Below are 18856 nucleotides of genomic sequence, written 5' to 3' on the forward strand. Positions count from 1 at the left end.
GGTAAAGCAAAATCTACGATGTTGCTTTCCACTATCCTGTGTTTTCAGATCGAGAATCCGCTTCAGACTTATTGAGATGCACCCTTGTTCGGTTACGGACGTCAACTGGTTAGCATGGACAAATACATGAACGTTATTCTGCGTTCTTTCCCCCTACTTCTTGGTTAGCTACCCATCTCAGAGATTTGGTATAGAGAAAAAGTTCTGTACCAAATATGGAGTACAGTATGGATATGTAATGCAATACAACGTCTCATACATACCTGTGTGGGAGAGGACAGGTCTAGTCGACTGAAGGGTCTGGTAACAGCTCTCTTCTCAAACAGAGGGACTTCACAGCCCTGTAGGACAACAAGAGGCAATATGTTAAACCACCCGTATGAAGGCAGAATGGTCTTGACTACAAGATACAAACTGGATGAGACTAGGGCCTAGATTTAATCAGATCAAGCGTGAACTGGCGATAGCCGACACCCACATAGCTGATGTTTTGGCGCTGTCGAAGGTGTAACTGCTTTGGCGGTGTCTAATTGGTGCGCAGCTGCTCTTGATCATTGTCACGAAGCCACTCACGTTAGAAGTTCAGAACGAGAAAGTCTATCCTATATAGAAATAATGACACTCAAATTGAAAAATCATTGAACAAAATAATGAGGATTTCTATCAGCCTAACCTAGGTGTAGTAGATTGCATCTCATATTCTAGTGTTCGAACTGGGATTTTTCTTAATGCGTGCTTAATGTCCGCTTTAAGTATAGTGCCAAGAGTCGCTAGTGGATTTCACCGGTCTAACGCATTTCCACCTCTAACACCGCAAAAACGACCGCTGTGGATGTCAGCTAAACCATTTCACATTCTCAGGGATGATCTCTCTCATGTGTATGATAGAGCACCCCTATAAAAAAGGTAGAATGTCTTGGCTGTCAGATGCAACAGGATTTGCAGAGAACTGGACCATTCCACCTGGTTAGGGGTGGTTACCTGGTCAGGGAAGTCATTCCCCTCAATGTCATCGCCGTTGGAGTGTCCTCCAGGACTCTGGACGTCGATCCCATGGCTCTCCAGGATTGCTGCTTCTTCTTCGAAAAAATACAAACGTCTCCATAACATATCTGAGCCGTACGCACGCGCACTCTCATACACACTCACTCACCCACTCACTCACTCGCCCCCCGAGGGGTCGTAAACGTTACCTATGTTGGCGCGTCTCTTGATCTCCTTGCGGCGGTTGGCAAACCAGTTGTAGACCTTCAGAGATGTGACTTTCTCCAGATCAGACAGCTTCTTCCCTGCACACACACCATACTCAAGTGTCCTTACTCCATAATTAATACTCAACATAAGTGTCCTCTTTCGTTTCTCCATGTTTTCCTCCTGCTGGTTCTTACCTGGTTTCTGGATGACAGCGTTGCAGGCGTTAGCGATCTCCTCTCTTTTAGCTTCATCAGGGTACTGGTTGTCATTGAAGTAACTGGAAAGTAACACAAATAACCATAACATAATTTATCAGGCAACATTCACAAGTGTAACGGCAAATTTGCTGCTTTCCCCAATCTCTCAGCCTTTATCACGATAATAACAACTCACCAAATCTCCCTCCCTCCTCAACTCTCTCTCCATCACTTCCCTTTCTCCATCTCTCACCTCTCCATCACAGCCAGACATTCTTTCCTCCAGGTGAAGCGACTGCCTCGGCGCAGGCGGAAGCTCCCGGGGGTGGAGCTTACAGGGGGCGGAGTCTGCCGCCACTCAACCACATCCTCCAGAGACATGGGGGCGGGCCGCATCGTCAGAGTGGCACCTGTAGATACAACCGTGATGTCACCATGGAGACAACCCTCACGAAACCGAGATCGTACCAAGTGAACATCAGACATCTACTATTTGGAGAGTGCTCTCCTTTAGTTGTTGAGTGAGTGCATTTTATTAAAAAAAAGGATTCAGCACCTTATTTCATAGAAGAATTAAGAGTGTTATATTGCGACTGTGTGGTGTGCATGTATGGAAATTAGGACTCATTCATACAAAGAGCGGTAGTGTTTTTGGCATAGATCAATAGCACTATCCTAATGAACAATGACGGCTGTAACCCTTATATACGACCTATAGCTGTAACACACATACAGCATTCTGATTAGAAATGTACAGATGTAGGGAGAGGTGGATTGGGACTGTGTCCATATGAAGATGTAGAAACTCATAACAGTCAATGGATGTTTTAAAATACTTTTTCTGACTCCATTCTATTTTACTCACACCTATACATGCTTTTGATTGGAACTAAAATAATGTTTTATTCTGCTGTCTAGATCAGGGATGGGCAACTTTGATGGGGGGCCACAAAAAAACTATAAAAATTGCAGTTTTACAGCAAATTTCCTGCAATTCTACACATTCTGCCATAGGGTGGAGGCAAATGTTTGCCGTTTTTAATATGATGACAGATGATCAATGGGACCCGCCCCGGTCGGTATATTCGACAATGCATAAGTTTACCTGAGCGCTAGACTAATTTACCAATCTAAAAACATTTAGCTGACATGGGCTAATTGAGTGACTGCTGATGCACAACCAGATTTAGAAATTGCACCTTGTATATTCTATTATTCTAACTCTCAACAGTAAATTGAGACCCCGACTGAGTTCCTAAAATAAAAGAAGGCCTTTATTTATTTTTTTGCGTGAAATTGGTCCGCGGGCCTACAAAAGGGGGGCCCGCCAGTTGCCTTTCCCTGACTGAGAGATGTAGTCAACATAGATCAACAGTTTTCCAAATCTGGGCCTGGAGTTCCACACCACTGCTGGTTTTCAGTCTTGCCCTTTAACCAGGGCCTGATTCAGACCTTCCAGTGGATTCTTGGGACAATCAAAATCAATTAACGACTAGAGGGGAAAAAACAATCTGCAGAGCTGGTGGCCCGGATGGGAATAGCCCTGCTGTATGTAGCTAATACAGTAGTGGTCTATAGGTGTTGTGACATACACAGTCCACCACGGCTCATCACTACACCCTCCCCTCCACACAGACAGAGAGGTGAGGCCGGTGGAATTTCACAAGTTTGCTTTTTATTTAAAAAAAAAAACATTTTTTCACCATGGTTATACAGTCACACACCAGTACTCTTTAAGGCTTAGCTATAGTCATCATAATAACATATTAAATGAGGTTTAATACAGCGCTTAAAGCACTTTACATTTCTACTCAATTGTCTTAGCGACGTCGTAGCGATACAACTACAAGTACTACTACTACTCATTATACACCAGCCAATAATGAGTATTTGAGTATTTGAATATTTGCGGCTGTGATAGCTTATTGGCTGCTGTGCCCAGAGGGTAGGGAGGGACACAGAAAATGGGAAGTGACACATCTGGACACAGGACGGAGTCATAGACAGACAATGGGGTTGTAGGGGCAGAAACAGGTTGCAGGGGGGTTCGAAATGTGACGTAACAGCTCAGAGAATTGGGCGGGGCAAGTACTGAATGGAACATTTTGGGGGAGAGGCTTCAATACGGCATGGGGCGTGTCTGCAGAATAGCTACAGTGTCTTGAAAAAGCATTCATACCCTTTGGATTTCTTCACATTTTTGTGTTAAAGTGGGATTAAAATGGATTTCATTGCAATTTTTTGTCAACAACCACAAAATACTCTAACGTCAATGACATTTTAAAGATTGATCGAAATGAAATAACTAAAATATAGTCGCTGCATAAGTATTCAGCACCCGGAGTCAAGACATGTTAGAAACAGCTTTCACAGCGATTACTGCCATGGGTCTTTTGGGTAATTCTCAAAGAGCTTTACACACCTGGATTTGGCAGTTTTATCCCATTATTGTTTTCATAATTCTTCGAGCTCTGTCAAGATGTTGGGGATCATGGCTAGAAAGCATTTTTCAAGTCTTTCCGCCATTTTAGGTCAAAACTGTAACTCGGCCACTCAGGAACATTCCTGGTCTTCTTGGTAAGTAACTCCAGTGTAGATTTGACCTTGTGCTATTGGTTATTGTCCTGCTGAAAATGTGAATTCCTCTCCCAGACTGAAGCAGGTTTTCCTCTAGGAGTTTGCCTGTACTAAGCTCCATCCCATTTCTTTTTTTTACCCTGAAAAACTTCAGTATTTGCCGATGTGAAACACACCCATACCATGATGCCGCCACCAACCACCATGCTTGAAAATAAGGAGGGAGTTACTCAGTGATGTGGTGTTGGATTTGCCCCAAACATAAGGCTGTGCATTTAGACCAAAAAGTGTTTTCCGTTTCCATGTTTTTTTTGCAGTATTACTTTAGTGCCTTGTTGCATGCTTTGAAATATTTGTATTCTGTATATTTGTATTCTTCTGTCATTTAAGTCATTCATTTAGGCTTGTCCAAACAAAGGGCCTGAATACTTATGCAACGACTATATTGTAGTTCTGATTTTTATTATTGTTGACAAAAACTAACAATTAAATAAATGTTAATCCCACTTTGTAACACAATAAAATGCAAAGAAATCCAAAGTGTCTGAATATATTTGCAAAGCACTGTATGCCCATTGAAACTGAAGGGGCACAAGACAGCATGTGGGCAGTGTAGTCACATGGAGTGGCTACAAATAAACACACTCAGATTTGGCATGAGTGCCCCCTAGAAAAGTGCATTGCATTGGGCCAAAATAACAGTTCAGGGATACATAGGGTGGATTTGGAAGGGCCATCGCTATTTTCTAGCCCGAGAACGTCAAAAAATAGTTCATAGACTCACCCCATCAGCTCTCATCATATAACCCCTCTAGTTTGGGCAGGGTATTAGAGAGTCCTCTAATAATGAATGGAACGAGTAGAACAACTGAAGAGGGACTGGACAGGTGGGAGGAGGCTGAGGGTGGGGGGGTCAGGGGGGCACAGAAGGGGGTCTGCCAGGGGGTGGAGGAGGTGGAGGGCATGGTGGGACCGGGTGGGGGGCTGGGCATGGGGGTGGTGGTGGGCATTACCAGGGGTGGTCTTCTCCAACTGGTACCAGCGGTAGAAGGCCCTCTTCTTCTGTTCACTGAGGTCCGAGCCCTGCTGGAGCAGCCAGTGGGAGATACGACTCTGACTAATACCTGGAGAGAGGGGAGCAAGGGGGAGAAAATGGAGAGAGGAAGTGAGAGAGAGACAGATAAAGAGAGCGAGACAGAGAGCGAGAGAGAGGATGGCCCAGAGAGAGAAAGAGCACAGAAAGCGGGATTCATTAACTTGCCACTGCATATATACAGTGGATGAAGTACTTGCGGTTTCTCATTACATCCACACAAACACTAGTGACCACAGTTCCACTCCCACAGTCAAGTGCCATATGTAGTATGCTGTATTAGCCACAAGGGGGCATACTGACCTGTGACTTGAGCCACCACGGCCTGAGAGATGCGCCTGTTCCCCAGGAACACCTTGATCTCCTCCTTGATTATGGCACTGTCCCTTCTGGAGGGAGAGAGAGGGGGAGAGGTGGTGAGTGTGAGGAAGGAAAGAGAGAAAACAAAGAGCATTGTTCCCTTTTGCTAGGAAGATCGAACGAGAGGACGGTTCAAGGAAAAGAGAGAGGACGTGTGAAGAAGTGAGAGAGAGATGTCTGTGGAAAGAGCGAGAGAAATGGAGAGGAAGAAGATAAGCCATGGATAGAGGGAGATATGATCAGCAAGTACAATGGCGTTGGAGAGAAAGCAAAGAGCCAATCAAAAGGGAAATATTTATTTTACCTTCATATAACTAGTTAAGAACAAATTCTTATTTACAATGACGGCCTACCCCGGACGACGCTGGGCCAATTGTGCGTCGCCCTACGGGACTCCCAATCACAGCCGGGTGTGATACAGCCTGGATTCCAACCAGGGACTGTAGTGACGCCTCTTGCACTGAGATGCAGTGTCTTAGACCGCTGCACCACTCGGGAGCCCAATATGAGGGGTTGAGGAAAAGCAAGGAGAGTAGGGGTGATGGCAGAGAAAATGTGTGTGTGTGTGTGTGACCAAGTGCCGGCTGTATGTGTGATTGTCAGACGGAAAGAGTGAATGTGACAAAAGCAGAGAGCGAGAGCGAGAAAGTGAGAGCGAGACGGAGAGAGATAGCGAGACAGAAGGAGAGAGAGCAGTTCTCATAGATGTGATGGAGCGTCTGCTGAACACTGGAGACACACACACACACACAGTCTTTCTGTCGATACACTGCCTTCTCATTTACATTTATATTGATTCCCCTTCATGGAGAACGTGAGGGAGAATCAGGCAGCACTGAGCTGCCAGAAATCCACTGTTACTTTTCTCTCCCTCCATTTCATTTCATTTTCCTCACTCCATCTAATCAATACTGCCTTTATCCCTGGGCACACTATAAAAGAGCAGCTGCAGGGTTGACAGGACACGTGTGTGTGTGTGTATATATATGTATATATGAGATCCCATATTTTATGTAGCAAACCAGGTAACGTTACCTGCATATATTCCATTATTCAATTCATAGCTGATATCTTTCCAACCACTTCAACCCAAACTGTCAATTTAATAACATAGTGTGGTCATGTGTTTTTGGACAGGCATTGGTTAATTGATAACTGACTGGCCTCCCACCAATTTGGCCCGCTAATTATGTGCAGGTGGTTAAAGGTGCGGGAGAGGCACCCGGTTTTCAGTTTAAGCGAGGATGACGTGAGGAGCGTTTGCGTCTTTTAGACCTCTCGGTTTGACATTTATCTTTGTTTTTAGCCATTTTAACTCTGCCTGTTTCAAGTCTGTATTTATTATAGTTATGGAAAATAAAAGTCATATTTTCTTAAGTAAATCCCATTCTAGTGATGAACTTTTTCATGCGAAAAGCATCAGCCTGCTTCGTCACTGTGCGTCTGATTATGGCGTCTGTGTTTATAGACAGATGTTATTAGACTCAGGCCTGGGGGTCTAGCTCAAAGCAAACGCATGCAAAACCCACATGTTCAGGTAGTACGAAGGGTCATTAGTTTGGCTACCATTTTGTGCCTATTGACTTCCATCTAAATCGGTTCAGATAATGCTGTGTTCACGTGCTTCCTATTGGTTGATTCTGGTACTTTCAAGTGAGAAACTCTTGAGTTCAATGAGTTTCCAAGTCGGAAATGTCAGAGTTTCCTAATTTCCCGACTAGCACGTGAACGAGGCATAAGACTCAGGTTACTCCTCCTCACCTCATGAGTTCCTCCACTTTGTCGTCCACGTCTAGTTCCTCCTCGCTGGCCTCAAACCCGTAGCCTCTCCCAGTCACGCCACCACTAACCGCACTAACACTGATAGGAAACCGTGGTGGAGACAGCTTTCCGTTCGTCATGGCGACAATCTCTCCGCCGCCACCAACCCCACACCCGTTCTGAGCCGCCGCTGCCAAAGCAACAGGGGCCGATACAACCGCCGGAGGGGGCGGCGACATATCATAATTGTTGCTAGGTGACGGCGACAGACCACTCCCGCCACTCCCATTCGCCCGGTAACCAGTCTGTGTGGCGGCCGTGGACGTGGATGAGGATGCCACAACGTTATTGGACGAGGAAGATGACGTCATGTTAGCATTGCTATTGGACGTCGGTCCCTGACCGACAGGCTGGGGCTGCGTCTGGGGTCGGCGTCCAAACTTGTGTCCGTGCTGGCGGTCCAGTCTGTCCAGGGTATCCAGGGCGTGGAGGATCTCTGGCTTGGTCATCCCAGTCCTCCTCAGCCGTTGGAGCAGGTCAATCTGCTCGATGGTGAAGCGAGGCTCATCTGTGAACTGAGACATCCTGGACAGAGAGAAGAGGAGAGAGAGAGGGGAGTTGACATGGAGCGAGAGAGAGGGGAACGGTTAGATGGGGCGGATGAAGAGAGGAGGGAGAGAAGAGTTTAGATGAGACAAACGGGGATGGATGGAGAGATGGGGAGCTGTCGCTGTATTGTATATGACCCTGTCCAGAGAACAACTGCTAGCCCCTTAGACACTGGTACAGATCAAACAGAATTGCATAACACCGCTTATGTCTATGACCTAACCCATTATTATAACCCATTACTATGAGGGAGACCATGGCAGCTCTTACCAAAGATTACGCTGAGACACGTATGCACTCAGAATCACACAAAAACATCATCCAGCTTACAAAGAAGTACACACACAAATGGAAATTCCCGAAGAACCGCACTGTGCCGCACACACCTTATCTCCTCATCAGCGGCATGCTTAGAGAAGACTGGCTCAGCAGCTGCAGCCCAGATATGAAATGGATTATTCTATCAACCTCTTAGAGGGCTTTTAGAGAGAGAGAGAGAGAGAGAGAGAGAGAGCGCGAGCGAGGGGGAGCGAGGGGGAGAATGAGGAAAAGGACATGAGGTAGGAGAGAGAGCGAGAAGAGAGGGATATATGTGGAAAGGGATGGGACATATGGATAGACTTAGATAGATAGTGCGAAAGGGGGGAGGGTAAGAGAGATGGAAATAGAGAGAGAGAGAGAGAGAGAGAGAGAGAGAGAGAGAGAGAGAGAGAGCAGACCGCATGTGTGTGTGAGAGAGAAAGAGCTGACAGAGAACGCATGCATGAGAGAGAGAGTTGAAAGATTGAAGGGAGAAAGGGAGGGAGGAGGGGTTAAGAGAGAGTGCGACTTGGGAAAAACGCCAAGAAAATGTTCCATCCTAAGCGGCCAACCTCCATATTTTCCCTTTGAAGAAGGCGGGGATGAGTCATAGGACAGTGTATAGGATATCACAGACAGACATCAGCCCTCAGACAAACTTACATACAGTACTGTACATACACACACAAAGAGAGCAGTACAGTAAAAAAAAACAGACAGACAGACAGACAGACAGACAGGGTCAAAGAGAGTAGAGGGCACACACACACACACACACACGCTAGTCTCTAGACCTAGTGACTGAAGGCTGGTAGAGAAGGAGGTACCATAGTCAGAATGCATATTGCACAAAGCACACTAGTGATCTCATCAACTGAAAAGAGGGCATATAGCCTATATGTCGTTATTATTATGTAGAGCCTTAAACAATGCAACGCCGCCTAGCCTACTTGACATAGACAGTACCCAGAACCATTACTGTATCAAAAGCCAGTCTCTGCACAGAGCAGACAACAACAAAAAATGTATACAAAATAAAAAGCCCTATAGGCCCTGGTCAAAAGTAGTGCACTTTATAGCAAATAGGGTGCCATTTGGGATGCTTACTTTGAGACATTGGCTAAATCAGAGGAATCAGAGTCAGAGGAAGGATACATTAACAGCTCGTGATCTTCATTTCACACTACATTCTCCTCTACAATGTCCTGATGTGATCACATGAAGGCTGCTGCACACATTCCACAATATGATTCCAAATCTGCCGTCCTTAAAAAAAAGCTCTCTGGAATATATGAGGCATACCTCCCCCTCTGCTTCTCTTATCTCCCTCTCAAACTATACAGTGCATTCGGAGAGTATTCAAACCCCTTCCCTTTTTCCACATTTTGTTACGTTAGGCTATTTAAAAAATGTCTTAAATTGTTGTTTTTGTCCCCCCTCAATCTACATACAATTTTACCCACTAAGTTGACTGAGTACACATTCTCATTTACAGAAACGACCTGGGGAATAGTTACGGGGAGAGGAGATGAATGAACCAATTGGAAGCTGGGGATGATTAGGTGACCATGATGGTATGAGGGCCAGATTGGGAATTTAGCCAGGACCCCAGAGTTAACACCCCTACTCTTACAATAAGTGCCATGGGATCTTTAGTGACCACAGAAAGTCAGGACACCCCGTTTAACATCCCATTCAAAAGACAGCACCCTACACAGGGCAATGTCCCCAATCACTGCCCTGGGGCATTGGGATATTTTTTTTTAGACGAGAAGAAAGGGTGCCTCCTACTGGCCTTCCAACACCACTTCCAGCAGCATCTGGTCTCCCATCCAGGGACTGACCAGGACCAACCCTGCTTAGCTTCAGAAGCAAGCCAGCAGTGGGATGCAGGGTGGTATGCTGCAATACCCCATAATGACAAAGCCAAAACAGGTTTAGACTTTATTTTTTTCTTAAGTATTCAGACCCTTTACTCAGTACTTTGTTGAAGCACCTTTGGCAGTGATTACAGCTTTCAAGTCTTCTTGGGTATGACGCTACAAGCTTGGCACACCTGTATTTGGAGAGTTTCTCCCATTCTTCTCTGCAGATCCTCTTAAGCTCTGTTAGGTTGGAAAGGGAGCGTCACTGCACAGATATTTCCAGGTCTCTCCAGAGATGTTCAGGCTCTGGCTGGGCCACTCAAGGACATTCAGAGACTTGTCCTAAAGCCACACCTGCGTTGTTTTGGCTGTGTGCTTTGGGTCGTTGTCCTGTTGGAAGGTGAACCTTCTCCCCCAGCCTGAGGTCATGAGTGCTTTGGAGCAGGTTTTAATTAAGGATCTCTGTACTTTGCTCCATTCATCTTTCCCTCGATCCTGACTAGTCTCCCAGTCCCCGCCCCTGAAAAACATCCCCACAGCATGATGCTGCCACCACCATGCTTCATCGTAGGGATGGTGCCAGGTTTCCTCCAGACGTGACACTTGGCATTCAGGCCAAAGAGTTCAATCTTGGATTCAACAGACCAGAGAATAATGTTTGTCAGAGTCAGAGTCCAAGCAGGCTGTCATGTGTTTTTTTTACTGAGGAGTGGCTTCCTTCTAGCCACTACCATAAAGGCCTGATTGGTGGAGTGCTGCAGTGATGGTTCTCCTTCTGGAAGGTTCTCCCATCTCCACAGAGGAACTCTTGAGCTAAGTCAGTGACCCTCGGGTTCTTGGTCACCTCCCTGACCAAAGCCCTTCTCCCCCGATTGCTCAGTTTGGCCAGGCAGCCACCTCTAGGAAGAGTCTTGGTGGTTCCAAACTTCTTCCATTTAAGAATGATGAAGGCCACTGTGTTCTTGGGGGATCTTCAATGCTGCAGAACGTTTTTGGTACCCTTCCCCAGATCTGTGCCCTCGACACAATCCTGTCGCGGAGCTCTACGGACAATTCCTTCGACCTTTGCTCTGACATGCACTGTCAACTGTGGGACCTTAAATAGAGACTTGTGTGCCTTTCCAAATCATGTCCAATCAATTGAATTCAACCCAAGAGTACTCCAATCAAGTTGTAGAAACATCTCAAGGATGATCAATGGAAACAGGATGCATAGTCTCATAGCAAAGTGTCTGAATACTTATGTAAATAAGGTATCTGTTTTAAATGTTATAGTACAATTGCAAACATTTCTAAAAACCTGCTTTTCGCTTTGTCATTATGAGTGTGTGTAGATTATTATTATTATTATTTTTATTTTTTTTTAAACGTAATCAATGTAATCCATTTTAGAATAAGGCTGTAACGTGGATGTGGAAAAGGGGAAGGGGTCTGAATACTTTCAAAATGAACTGTAGGCTTAGGCTAGGTCCCAACATTAAAGTCTAGGGAAAAATAGTACATTTTTGCTCTAGCCCAGTGCAAACATGCCTGATTTGACTAATAATCAACTAGGCTAATCAAGGGCTTGACTAGTTGAATCGGGTGTGCCAGCTAGGTGAGGAACTAAAAGGTGCCCGGGACCTTGACTTAGAGCAAGGCTGCCCAAGCCTCTTCCTGGAGATCTACCGAAACCATGTCTTATAGTCAGTCTGTAATATAAACCCTGGGTGGGAGTCAAAGTGCTGCTCCTTTAGTTAAGTAAAACAAGTTTCTCCACAAATCCTCCTCCTCCTTGACCTTCCTGTCTTCCTCTGGTGCAGAGGGGAGGACAGAGGTTTAATACTGCTGACTAAACTAGCACTGGTCAATGCTCTTTATACAGTAGATCACTGCTCAGCAGAAAGTCTGCAGGGAAAAAGGGCTGGGTGGATGGATGGATAGAGAGAGAGAAGTGCAAGAGAACTCTATGCACACACGACTATGCCCTGAGAGCCTCATGGCTTTTAAAAGTTTCAGTGTCCAGGCGTGTCAGATTTGACTCAAGCAGGAAAAAAACAAACTCTCAAAACATACACTGAGTGTGTTTGGGTCTGAGTGACTTGTTAAACAAGTGGACGCAACTAATAGCATATTACAATTGTGAAAGCACTGTACTATATTTGTGCTGTAAACTGCAACGCCAGGGAAATGATCGTCCTTAGGAGCAAAATAACAGATTTTTCCATGCCTAATCAACCATTCCAAGCTTGTAACCTGTGTAGTTGAATCCTTAGGGCCCCTAAAAAAAAAAAAAAAAGTTAGGAGCCAGGAAGCAATATATTTACCCAGGTGCAGAACGAAGCAGCCAGTTAGTAGCTTCACAGCAAACTTTCCCTGACTCCCTTTGCCTGGAAATGTTTTTGGATTACTAGGTGTCTGATGAAAAAGTGGATACTGGTAAATTTGGGTGTCTGTACTTCTGCTTTTGTTTTGGGAACACTGACTGGTAAACTAGTCTGGCAACACAGAGCCTACACAGGGAAATCTAATGGGTAACCTGTATAATGATCTACAAATTAGGACTAGAGGAAACATTCACATGCAAGCAATTCCATGGTAACGGAACTACCCTTTGACTCATGTTTCACTTTAAAATGTGTGCCAAAATAAAAACATTGATTTCAAAAGTTTAGCAAACCATACAACTCTATTGAATGGTCTCTGGAGAAGTGGATAAACTCTATGGCCCGGCCAGTGATGGCACCCTGTCTGAAGAATTCTATGAGAAACAGTGACACACTCCGAATGACCTAAAATGATAAATCCCATATTGGTCTTTCACAGTCAGGAAACCCAAGCGGTACTGTGCAAGTAGGCTAATAGTAGGCCTACTATTGAAACAAATAAATGAGGCTGTCAACTGAGTCAGAAATATTAAGGTTTTCGCTCTCAAAGTCAAGCTTGAATAGACAAACAACAAAAGTGGATGTTCCAATTCCATAACAATGCTTAAAATCACATCAGGAGACCACTTTTGGGGTTTGGGGAAAAACCCAAGAATGCAGCGCATGAGATGGAGTTTCCCCAGGTAGGCATTGGCTACTTTGTAGCTAGTTAACATTCAATTTAATAGGTTTTTGGGAAAGCCTTTCATTCTAACAGAAGAGTCAGACCTATCATTCGCGTCGCTATATTTCTTTTGTTCTCCAAATTGTTTGAAACCTGGATGTTTTACTTCATTTTCTGAGACATGTCTTGCCTGGATCACAGTAGTCTATCGCCAAAATCACCCCATAGAAACATGGGGGCAATTATTTTATAAAGACTTCCTCATATGCGTTCTCATGTTCTATTGTTTTTCTTGTAGCTTTCTTTCATTGTTTAGCAGCCAAAGGCCTTATCCTAATCATAGCAACCCATGATACAACAACTATCTTTAGATCGCCCCTCTTTCAATTTTTTTTACAGATATTTCCATTCCTGTCCATGAAACCGCTCGCATGTGCTGTGCACATTTTAGAATGAGTTTTCCTGCAAATTGCATTTTTGGAGCATTCGCGCATAGGCCTACTGCTGTGTGCATATTGCTGAATAAGTAGTAGTTCGACATTTTATGCTAAAAATTCTGATCTGTTCCGTCAACATTGTTAATTTATACGGCTTAAGGATGTGGGTATAATGCGTATACCCGCCACTACACGACTCTATGTGTAACAGTATAGCTTCCGTCCCTCTCCTCGCCCCTACCTGGGCTCGAACCAGGGACCCTCTGCACACATAGACGAAGCATCGTTACCCATCGCGCCACAAAAGCCGCGGCCCTTGCAACGCAAGGGGAACAACTGCTTAAGGTCTCAGAGCGAGTGACGTCACCGATTGAAACGCTATTAGCGCGCACCACCGCTAACTAGCTAGCCATTTCACATCGGTTACATATGCACAAGGACTACGTTGAACACAGAACGTTTCACAAAACCACATTTACTGGAAGACCTGTGCAGATGCAAAGTTTAGTAAAAGAATTACAGTAAAATCTCCAAGTTTTTTTTATATAGATGACAACTTTATAAAAACGATGCGCACTCTTCAATGGGGCAGAAGTCTGAGTTGTGATTCTGGATGGCCAGATAGCTAGCAACAATGACAAGAAACTGAATTTTGGGGAATCGTAAGTGATTTGTTTCAGCTAGTTTCATCTTGTTCTTGATACCATGTCTTGTTTTGAGGTGTTTTGACTGATTTCATGTCAATGCTTATATGGCTCAAATTGGTTAGCTAACCAACAACTAATGATGTATTTGAGACAACAAGTGCTCATTGTGCAAATGTATTTGTTTCCAATAAACATTGGAGACTAAATACAGTTTACATGTTGTCAACAATCTAAGCCAACCCTGTCTGTTTTGACACAAACTCAGAAAAGAAAGGGTCCTGAAAAAGGGACTTGTATTTCAAAGATAATTAGTAAAAATCCAAATAACTTCACAGATCGTCATTGTAAAGGGTTTAAACACTGTTTCCCATGTTTGTTCAATCAACCATAAACAATGAATGGACATGCACCTGTGTAACGGTTGTTAAGACACTAACAGCTTACAGACGGTAGGCAATTAAGGTCACAGTTACAAAAACCTAGGACACTAAAGAGGCCTTTCTACTGACTCCGAAAAACACCAAAAGAAAGATGCCCAGGGTCCCTGCTCATCTGCGTGAATGTGCCTTAGGCATGCTGCAAGGAGGCAAGAGGACTGCAGATGTGGCCAGGGCAATAAATTACAATGTCTATACTGTGAGACGCCTAAGACAGCGCTACAGGGAGACAGGACGGACAGCTGATCGTCCTCGCAGTGGCAGACCACGTGTAACAACATCTGCACAGGATCAGTACATGCGAACATCACACCTGCGGGACAGGTACAGGATGGCAACAACTGCCCGAGTTACACCAGGAACGCACAATAGGCTGAGAGAGGCTGGACTGAGGGCATATAGGCCTGATGTAAGGCAGGTCCTCACCAGACATCACCAGCAACAACGTCGCCTATAGGCACAACCCCACCGTCGCTGAACCAGACAGGACTGGCAAAAAAAGTGCTCTGCACTGACGAGTCACGGTTGTCTAACCAGGGGTGGTCAGATTCGCGTTCATCCTCGAAGGAATGAGCGTTACACTGAGGCCTGTACTCTGGAGTGGGATTGATTTGGAGGTGGAGGATCCATCATGGTCTGGGGCGTCACAGCATCATCGGACTGAGCTTGTTGTCATTGCAGGCAATCTCAGTGCTGTGCGGTACAGGGAAGACATCCTCCTCCCTCATGTGGTACCCTTCCTGCAGGCTCATCCTGACATGACCCTCCAGCATGACAATGCCACCAACCATACTACTCATTCTGTACGTGATTTCCTGCAAGACAGGAATGTCAGTGTTCTGCCATGGCCAGCGAAGAGCACGGATATCAATTCCATTGAGCACGTCTGGGACCTGTTGGATCGGAGGGTGAGGGCTAGGGCCATTCCCCCCAGAAATGTCCGGGAACTTGCAGGTGCCTTGGTGGAAGAGTGGGGTAACATCTCACAGCAAGAACTGGCAAATCTGGTGCAGTCCATGAGGAGGAGATGCACTGCAGTACTTAATACAGCTGGTGTCCACACCAGATACTTACTGTTACTTTTAACCCCCCCCCCCTCCCCCTCCCTTTGTTCAGGGACACATCACTCCATTTCTGTTAGTCACATTTCTGTGGAACTTGTTCCGTTTATGTCTCAGTTGTTGAATCTTATGTTCATACAAATATTTACACGTTAAGTTTGCTGAAAATAGACTTAGTTGACAGTGAGAGGACATTTCTTTAGTTGTTTAGTTGCGCACACGTCAGTTTTGTTGCTAAATAACCAACCTGTCTATGCGACCACGTTTTCCAAAAACACTGTTAAAGCTGTAATGTGTAACTTTTGGGCGACCTGACCAAAATCACCTAGCAACGGGACTAAAAGAACTGTCATTCTCATTGAAAGCAAGTCTAAGAAGTGGTAGATCTGTACTATGTGTGCCATTTCTATGCTTCCGTTCTTAAGTTTTGTTTTTGCGTCTTTTACTTTTGGTGTTGTACACCAGCTTCAAAAACAGCTGAAAATACATTACTTTTGGTTATTGAAAATATATTTCACAGTGGGTTAGATGGTACAGTGATTCTCTACACTGATTTTTGTGTCACAAACTGAAATTAGGAGAAATATTAGAAATTAAGCAACCAGGAAATGGCGGAGCGATTTCTGCATATTGCACCTTTAAATATCTCCTCAGAATTAAGTTTCAAAGATGTGTGCAGAAAGAATGGGGTGTCAGCTATGACATGACACCTTGAGTTTGATATATATTTTGGTTATTGAACTACAGTAGGTGAATTGGATTTACATCCAGTAATGTAATTACATCATGGGTCCCTGATCTGTATTATACAGAAATGCATAACTATGGATAGTAATTTAATTCTCTTCATGGTGATGTATCCTGAATAGGTACACAAAAGTAGAAATATGAATTATCCTTCTTTTGGATATTATTTTACACACTAGCTATTATTCTAATAAGCTCCGCCCCCACGTTTGGCCCGCTTGGTCCGGACCAAACCTGTACCAATCATAGATGTCTATGTTTCACAAGTTTGGACATCACAGTACAGTTCTGTACAGTACATCATACTGTACTGCATACTCTACTCGTGTGCTCTACTTCTCTTTACTGTAATGTTCTCTACTGTACTGTGCTGTCCAAACTCAGATTTGGTCCAGACAGGGCGGACTGACAAAATTGCAACGTTCATGGACGCCCAGTGCTCAGTGGGTGAGGATGCTTGTTACAGTAAATGGAAAAGAGGGTACGTAATAGCTGTGCGAGAGGAAGGAGAATCAGTGCAAGTCTGGTTGTCCATACAGTTTTCAGTCTTGCTTTGACCACCAGATGAAAGAAAATAGTTGTGAGCTAAACATAACAGTATGCTAGTGGAAAGGAGGACAGTAGCAGGTGACTCAACGGTGGTTTGTTAAGACTATGATTTAAAAAAAATTGTAGCCAGTTCAATTGCGGTAATTCCGTTAACCATATTGGTAAGCTTAACTTCCTGAACATTCGAGACGTGTAGTCCACTTGTCACTCCAATCTCCTTTGCATTAGCGTCGCCTCTTCTGTAGCTTGTCTACTATGTGTCTGTCTATCCCTGTTCTCTCTCCTCTGCACAGGCCATACAAACGCTCCACACCGCGTGGCCGCTGCCACTCTAACCTGGTGGTCCCAGCGTGCAAGACCCACGTGGAGTTCCAGGTCTCCGGCAGCCTCTGGAACTGCCGGTCTGCGGCCAACAAGGCTGTGTTCATCTCAGCCTATGCTACCCTCCAGTCCCTAGACTTCCTGGCGCTGACGGAAACATGGATTACCACAGATAACACTGCTACTCCTACTGCTCTCTCCTCGTCTGACTACGTGTTCTCGCATACCCCTAGAGCATCGAGCCAGCGGGGTGGTGGCACTGGAATCCTCATCTCTCCCAAGTGGACATTCTCTCTTTCTCCCCTGACCCATCTGTCTATCTCCTCATTTGAATTCCATGCTGTCACAGTTACCAGCCCTTTCAAGCTTAACATCCTTATCATTTATCGCCCTCCAGGTTCCCTTGGAGAGTTCATCAATGAGCTTGACGCCTTGATAAGTTCCTTTCCTGAGGATGGCTCACCTCTCACAGTTCTGGGTGACTTTAACCTCCCCACGTCTACCTTCGACTCATTCCTCTCTGCCTCCTTCTTTCCACTCCTCTCCTCTTTCGACCTCACCCTCTCACCTTCCCCCTCTACTCACAAGGCAGGCAATACGCTTGACCTCATCTTTACTAGATGCTGTTCTTCCACTAATCTCATTGCAACTCCCCTCCAAGTCTCCGACCACTACCTTGTATCCTTTTCCCTCTCGCTCTCATCCAACACTTCTCACTCTGCCCCTACTCGGATGGTATTGCGCCGTCCCAACCTTCGCTCTCTCTCTCCCGCTACTCTCTCCTCTTCCATCCTATCATCTCTTCCCTCTGCTCAAACCTTCTCCAACCTATCTCCTGATTCTGCCTCCTCAACCCTCCTCTCCTCCCTCTCTGCATCCTTTGATTTCCTCTGTCCCCTATCCTCCAGGCCGGCTCGGTCCTCCCCTCCTGCTCCGTGGCTCGACGACTCACTGCGAGCTCACAGAACAGGGCTCCGGGCAGCCGAGCGGAAATGGAGGAAAACTCGCCTCCCTGCGGACCTGGCATCCTTTCACTCCCTCCTCTCTACATTTTCCTCTTCTGTCTCTGCTGCTAAAGCCACTTTCTACCACTCTAAACTCCAAGCATCTGCCTCTAACCCTTGGAAGCTCTTTGCTACCTTCTCCTCCCTCCTGAATCCTCCTCCCCCTCCCCCCCCCCCCCTCCTCCCTCTCTGCGGATGACTTCGTCAACCATTTTGAAAAGAAGGTTGACGACATCCGATCCTCGTTTGCTAAGTCAAACGACACTGCTGGTCCTGCTCACACTGCCCTACCCTGTGCTTTGACCTCTTTCTCCCCTCTCTCTCCAGATGAAATCTCGCGTCTTGTGACGGCCGGCCGCCCAACAACCTGCCCACTTGACCCTATCCCCTCCTCTCTTCTCCAGACCATTTCCGGAGACCTTCTCCCCTACCTCACCTCGCTCATCAACTCATCCTTGACCGCTGGCTACGTCCCCTCCGTCTTCAAGAGAGCGAGAGTTGCACCCCTTCTGAAAAAACCTACACTCGATCCCTCCGATGTCAACAACTACAGACCAGTATCCCTTCTTTCCTTTCTCTCCAAAACTCTTGAACGTGCCGTCCTTGGCCAGCTCTCTTGATATCTCTCTCAGAATGACCTTCTTGATCCTAATCAGTCAGGTTTCAA

The 18856-nt window shown here is 45.5% G+C and overlaps 1 protein-coding gene across 5 annotated transcripts in view; it reads right to left on the reverse strand.

Annotated features, from left to right (window-relative positions):
• The window catches only part of LOC106610716 (homeobox-containing protein 1), a 36352-nt gene that overhangs the window by 5050 nt on the left and 12446 nt on the right, over positions 1 to 18856 (reverse strand). For 2 of the 5 annotated variants that reach the window (XM_014210221.3, XM_045723388.2), the window contains exons 2-9: positions 7183 to 7767; positions 5365 to 5450; positions 4982 to 5092; positions 1645 to 1801; positions 1389 to 1471; positions 1194 to 1289; positions 982 to 1076; positions 264 to 341 (exon numbers count right to left, since the gene is read on the reverse strand). In XM_014210221.3, coding sequence (XP_014065696.1) covers positions 264 to 341; positions 982 to 1076; positions 1194 to 1289; positions 1389 to 1471; positions 1645 to 1801; positions 4982 to 5092; positions 5365 to 5450; positions 7183 to 7766 — 1290 coding nt within the window. In that variant the 5' untranslated portion in view covers position 7767. Of the gene's footprint in view, positions 1 to 263; positions 342 to 981; positions 1080 to 1193; positions 1290 to 1388; positions 1472 to 1644; positions 1802 to 4981; positions 5093 to 5364; positions 5451 to 7182; positions 7768 to 12262; positions 13020 to 18856 lie in introns of those variants that run through there. The other 3 variants (XM_014210220.3, XM_014210222.3, XM_045723387.2) reach the window with 2 other exon arrangements.

The sequence above is a fragment of the Salmo salar genome, chromosome 09 (genome assembly GCF_965601325.2).
Source record: "Salmo salar chromosome 09, fSalSal1, whole genome shotgun sequence".
Lineage (NCBI taxonomy): Eukaryota > Metazoa > Chordata > Actinopteri > Salmoniformes > Salmonidae > Salmo > Salmo salar.